The 6,300-nt window shown below is 36.8% G+C and overlaps 2 protein-coding genes across 2 annotated transcripts; one reads left to right on the plus strand and one right to left on the minus strand.

Moving 5' to 3' along the window:
• The first annotated feature begins 1,335 nt into the window (after positions 1-1,335).
• LOC115982619 (protein POOR HOMOLOGOUS SYNAPSIS 1) lies at positions 1,336-4,478 on the plus strand. The gene is made up of 8 exons (XM_031105264.1): positions 1,336-1,723; positions 2,545-2,661; positions 2,987-3,052; positions 3,182-3,285; positions 3,397-3,599; positions 3,679-3,737; positions 3,941-3,968; positions 4,283-4,478. The coding sequence occupies exons 1-8, from the start codon at positions 1,430-1,432 to the stop codon at positions 4,339-4,341; spliced, it is 930 nt and encodes a 309-aa protein (XP_030961124.1). The 5' UTR covers positions 1,336-1,429; the 3' UTR covers positions 4,342-4,478.
• Positions 4,479-4,805: 327 nt separating this feature from the next.
• Positions 4,806-6,002, minus strand: LOC115981157 (peroxidase 5-like). Its single transcript, XM_031103332.1, has 3 exons — positions 5,775-6,002; positions 5,108-5,627; positions 4,806-5,068 (listed from the first exon to the last, which is right to left on the minus strand). Exons 1-3 carry the CDS (start codon positions 6,000-6,002, stop codon positions 4,806-4,808), a joined length of 1,011 nt encoding a protein of 336 aa, XP_030959192.1.
• Positions 6,003-6,300: the final 298 nt, after the last annotated feature.

Genomic DNA, 6,300 nt, shown 5'->3' on the forward strand with positions numbered 1-6,300 from the left:
AAACATCCAACCAAACACCACCAAAACCAGCAAAAACATCCCCAATAACTCCACTGAAAAAAGGAAAAAAAAAAAATTTTCTTGGTCCTTAAGATTTCCCCTCTCACGTCTCTACCTCTCCATAGAAAAACACTTAAATTTCCAACCAAAAATACTCATGAAAAATCTATAGAAAAGCCACAAAAAAACCCATTGAAAAAACCAGAAAAAAATCCTAGACGAATCTCCAAAAATATCTCTGTAAACTCATCAAATAACCAAAAAAACAAACCTAAAACCTCAACAGAATATTCCCAAAAATTTCTCTACAAATCCTGTAACAACAGAAGAGCAAGCATAGCCTAAATGAACGAGGGGTTGCTCACCATGGTTGATCTTCCACCACAATGTCCGAAGACATCGCTAGGAAGAGCGAAAGGGCCGGGTTCCCTGCCAATCTGCTTCAAATCACCGCTGATCTTAGCCCCTCTCTCTTTAAACCCAAATCCAAACCACTGCCGACCTTAGGCCCTCTCTCTCTACCCAAATCCAAACCAACACATCTCAGCTTCTCTTTCTCTAAACCCAGATTAAAACCATATCCCAAAAACTACAACCTGAACTTAAAGAGAAAAAGAAATGAGAGAAAGCAAAGAGGGAGAGAGCGGAGTTTGAGTGTTTGACCCGAGAAAGTGATAGGAAAATGAAAATGAAAATGAGTTTGAGTTTTGTGTTTATTGATGATGTTGTGTTTGGTTGACAAGAAAATTTAAGAAAAATTGAGATAGTTACTGCAAGTTTTTTTTCTTAATCTTTAAAATTGAAAAGAAAAAAGGTTCATTTTTATAAAAAAATTAAATTAGAATTGCAAAATTAAATTTTATTTGTTTTTAAAATTTTAAATTAAAATGCTGAAGTGACATATTTTAAATACTAAATAATTTTTTAATATTATTTTATTGGCTATGTCAGCATTTAATGTGCTAATAGTGGACTTCGTTTGCCACATCAGTAATTTCTGTTAAGTGAGTAACGATAAGGACCAAAATGGAACGTGTTAATTAATTTAGGGACTAAAAATGATGAAATAAAAATATAAAGACCAAAATGAAAAAAAAGATATAAAATGTAAAAGTGTACTTACGCTTTTTTTTTTTTTTTCGTAAAAAAATGTAGACTAAAAATGGAAACAAAAATGGGCGCGCAAATGTAATGCTGAAAACGGGCTGGACCAGGCCACTCTCCATTAGCCAGTAACTAGTCTATGACTTGAGGGAGGTTAAATCAGTAAATTAACATATTCTATAAATATCTCTCGCACCTGTAACTGTAAACCATTCCCAAAATTCAAAATTTCGAAGTCCTAACAGTTTCCACAAGTAGAACAACCAAAGCAAAGAGAAAGAGAGATAGAGAGAGAGAGAGAGAGGATTAGGATCTCCCTCTAACAATGGCAATGATCCCTATACCGAGCGAACAAGTAGAGATCCCCATTAGAGAAAGGTCTGAGCAGTGGCAATGGGAGATTCAGTTCTCTCGCTTCTTCAACTACCCTCCTCTCTCCTCCACCTCTCCCGATCTCATTCCTCTCCCTCCCAAACTCCGTAACCGTCGTCCTCAAGGCACTTGGATCTCTTCCTCTTCCTCTTCCTCTTCCTCCGCCTCCTCCGCCTTCCTCCGCCTCCTCAACGATCCTTCCAACTCCGACTTTATCCTCACCGTCTCTTTCAGAGCCAAGATCCTTGTAACTCCTCCCTTCTCTTCTTCTACAACTTTCTTCTGCTCCAACTTTCAAAATTAAACTTATCTTATTTTGAAACCTCACGTTTTAGTTTAATCTCTATTGATTTGCATTTGCACGCTAATAATCACACTCAATCAGCGGATTGTGAATTCAATTAATTTTTTAATTAGCTCCTATAACTTCTGCTCCATTTTTTTCAATTAATTCTGATTTGATTTTTTCAGGAATTTCCCGCGCTTTTTTGGATGATCTACCTCTAACTTCTGCTCCATTTTTTTTTTTTCAATTAATTACGAAATTCAAATAATTATTTAATTAGATCATCCAAACTTCGTTTAAATCTAGGGGATTATGCTGTGTTTGTTTATACGATTTAACATTTCACGAATTTCCTGCGTTATTTGAAGCACTGCCTATAAGAACTTATACGATTGCGGTTTTTGTTTAGGCTTCCGTTTTTTTAATATAATATATGGATATTCAATTCTTGGTTTATGAATTCCATTCCCATATAATTCATGAGAATTCGAGATGCCTTCTCTTCAATTCTAATCTAATATCTTTCAAATTCAGGTGTCTAAGAATAGTAGCATTCTGTGTTTTAAGCATTATTTCTTTATTTACATTGCAACTTTTTCAAGATTCTTTAGGGCATGTACTGATTAGTTGATTACCGCAAAGTAATGATATGGATTATATCGCAACAGCCAAACAGATTTTTATTTTTTTGTAATTGTAAATTCCATTTTGTTCATATTTGTAGAAAGCACAAATGATATGTTTGAACAGAACTTGAGTTTTGTGGTTAAAACATGTTGCAGGAACAGCACTATGTGTCCAAGCTGCACTTCTCATGGCCTCAGGTCTCGTGCGTTGCTGGATTTCCTGCCAGGGGTATAAGGGCAGTTTTTGTGAGCTACAGAGATCAAGTAGGCGAGGCAAGTTGCTTAATTACTCTATTTGTGTACCATAGTCACTCAATTTTGAATATGTTAGATTTTGTGGGTGCTAAGTTGTAAAGGCATGATAGACTGACTGTATGATGGATTTATGATTGATTCTTTATGACTTCAATAAGAAATGTTTTTGACTGACATAGCTTCATAGCTGTTACTGGTAATATGTATACTTTTCTTTCCTCTGGCATTACTACTTATAATCAAGTGGTTTTTCAGACGTAACTAGTTTATTAGAAAATATTGTAATTTAGAATAGTTCTTCATTTCTCCAAAGCCCGTTTAATTATTTTCCGCGTCTTTGCAGATCCAGAAGTTTGCTTTGCGATTTTCAACAATTTATGAAGCAGATGGATTCATAAATGCTTTGAAGGTGAAACCAATGGGTCTTTATAATATAGATAATCATTATAACTTCTTGAAGCCAATGGCCACACTAGGTTTACAATACTTTTCCTCTTTCTCATGCACTGATGGTGTCATGCTTTTTTTCCTCTGTCAGGAGATCTTGAAGGATATGAGGGATATTCCACCTCTGAATAGTGACTATGGCTCTGAAATTGTATCGCAATCTGAGTTTATGTCTTCAAATACACACCCGGATAGGTAAAATAGAAGACTGCTGTCGATTTATTAGGTCATTGCTATATATATATATGAGTGTATGTCAATATATAAATGTGAGAGAATACTGAGCAAGGTTTGCTGTGTATGCAGAGCTTTTGAGAACTTGAATCTTATGACTTCTCCTGAAACTTATACTCCTCAAATGTCACCAAGCTTGAAAAATGAAGTTGAGCAACACTCATCTAACCAGGAAAAGGAAACTACATTCACTCACGAGTTTGAAGGAATTCAAGCATCATTGCCGCCCAGCTTCACAGCATTACTGACCAACTGTTGCGCTGAGGTCTACCAAGGTAGATATGTTGCTCCAGTGAAACAGGAGAAACTTCTGATTCTGCATGATGACTCAATTTCCTTGATTGAAATCTGTAGGTTCAGGTTCAGCCCAATCAAATCTCTGTGAGGAAGTTGATCTCAAATCCCAAATTGTGGTATCCTTCTGAATTTTTGGTTTGATATTATGGACAGATGTGTTTGTTTGATAACCAGCAAAATAAGCAGTAACATGTTGCCTATTATTACATGGGTGGCTTGGAAATTAAAGACCACTTTCGAGATTGCACTTTTCCTACTATGCAAGATTTATGATTAATTGTACTTGTGATTTATTGACGTATTTTGATGTTTGTTGCAGAGATACATGGAAGATTCTTCCTTCCAAGGTAAGTCTATTTTAAACTTAATCCTTAATTAATCACAAACTTTTTAGCCTGATCTACTGAAGGGAGCTTGATCTGAGCATAACTGGATTTGAAGCTATGTGGAGTCATTCATAGAGGATACCGCTCATTGCTTTATATAAACCCTGTCTTGAACTTAGTTTTTAGTCTTTATATACATGCAATTCAAAAGGAAACACACAAGCTGCTAAAATATGACTATTAAGCTCTGCTGTCAATGGGAAATTTTGTTTCATCAACTTTGTTATTCAAGATGATCATTTGTTAAGGGTTTTTATTTTTCCTGTTTTTGCCAGACATGTTGATTAAAGTGGAGAAAGTTATCAGCGAAATTGGCGGTGATTTGACACTGTAGTTGTACATGGCTTTGCAAATGAAGTCTGGAGCAGAATGCATTTTCATTCATTCCCCTGCAATGGAAGTTGTATATGGCATTTGATACATACAGGCTAAACCATGTTCATATTCTCCCCCACACCACACCACCCACCCACACCCACCACACCCCCCCCCCCCCCGGGGTTATAATTTCTCAAAGATATTTGTAGATAATGAAGTTGCCTGAAAGTGGGTTTCACAAATAATTGAAAATCTTGGTAACTAGGGTATTTTTGCTTTCTGAAAGTTTGTTTGCATATTTTTTCTTTGACTGCAAATATCTTCCATATCATTTCTCTTTGTTCTACACTCACAACGATCAGCCTATTGTCATTTCAATGTAGTAATAAAATCCAACCAGAAAAGGAAAAGAAAAAACCACTGTAAAATCAACTACAGAACCTGTCCAGGCCAGAACCCATACGAAAAACTATATTAATATTAGTTAACAGCTCGGCAGTTCTTCCTTATCTCCCCTTGTTCCCCAGTGAGTACATCCAACCTCCCAAGCTGATTCATAGCCATTGTGAACTTTTTAGACCATCCTCTTTGATCAGCAGCCATTCTCTGCACAATCTCACTGGTCCTAGGATGAAAAGCCATTGCCTGATCTGATTGAAGCAGTGACCTCCGATGTAACAGGTTGATATAGAATGCATTGTCCAGAATGACTGGTGTTACCTCATCAAGGTCCACCAAGTTACCTAACTCATCAACAAAAAAGCCACCTAGGCCTATTTTACCTAAGAATTCTGCAAGTAATGAGTCTCGGGCTGGGCATTTGCGTGATAGATAATTAGCATGTGCGTCGTCCAAGTTAGGGTCTTTGGTGTTAGTTGAGCTGTGATTATAGAGCCTTTCTTTAATGAATTTGCAGTGGGACTTTCCAATTGAGTGTGCACCGGTTAGGACAACCATTTCTTCTACTGTCAACCCTTTCCTGATGAAGCCTTCTGCTATTTCATCAACAGATGATTTTGGACCAAAGATGTTACCCAAAACATCAGCAGAACGGGAAGAGAGACCATCACGGCGGCCTGCAGGGACAGGATAGTTGGATAGACCAGAATGCACTACAGCATCCCGGGTTGCAAATGCTAATATATCGGCACAAGATACAGTTGCAGGGCATTGCTCCTCAATCTGGTCCTTGATCTCATCAATTATTTCTAGGCCCCGGATAGTTTTACCATTGGCTGGTGATTCTTTCTCAACAGGTTCACCAGATGGTGTTGAGTCCAACAGAATTGAGGCATCGCAGCCCTGTTCCATACATATGTAACCAAAATCATGTTAAAACTCAAACCAATAAACATGAATGCATGTCAGGGAGGCTACCATTCTTCGTTAATACACAAAAAACAGTTCATAATAAATTGATAATTGATAAAGAATGCGGGGAATTCTTACATTCACAAAGCAGTCATGGAAAAAGAGGCGGATGAGTCCAGCAGCGAGACCTCTATCTTCACTGATGGCATTGTCAACAACATCAGCCACAATTTTCTCCACTTGGGGGCATGTGTTATCATAGAATCCAACATGTAAGCTGTTTCCGCCAACAATAGTTACCTCCGAGGCATGGAGCATGGAGCAAAAGATGAAGATTGTCACGATAGTAACACAGCCCAATGCCATGTTAATTGTTAGATTGTGGTTGTTGTTTAGAAAATGCCCCAGAAATTTTCAAGTTGAAGCTCTTTTTTAAATATTATAACCAAACCCGCGTTACCCTGAGCATTTTCACTGGCTTTAATGCTGGAAGATGGTTATAGTTGTTGCATGTCTTTATATAGAATTAAGGTGTGAATAAACAATTGGTTCCCTTATATTTTTTGTCTTTGAAATTATTATTTTTTTTAATTTCTAAAATAATTTTGAAATGTCCCTTTAAAACTAGAATTTAATCTATAAATATATTCCTAGAAATAATCAG

The sequence above is a fragment of the Quercus lobata genome, chromosome 3, assembly GCF_001633185.2.
Source record: "Quercus lobata isolate SW786 chromosome 3, ValleyOak3.0 Primary Assembly, whole genome shotgun sequence".
Classification (NCBI taxonomy): Eukaryota; Viridiplantae; Streptophyta; class Magnoliopsida; order Fagales; family Fagaceae; genus Quercus; species Quercus lobata.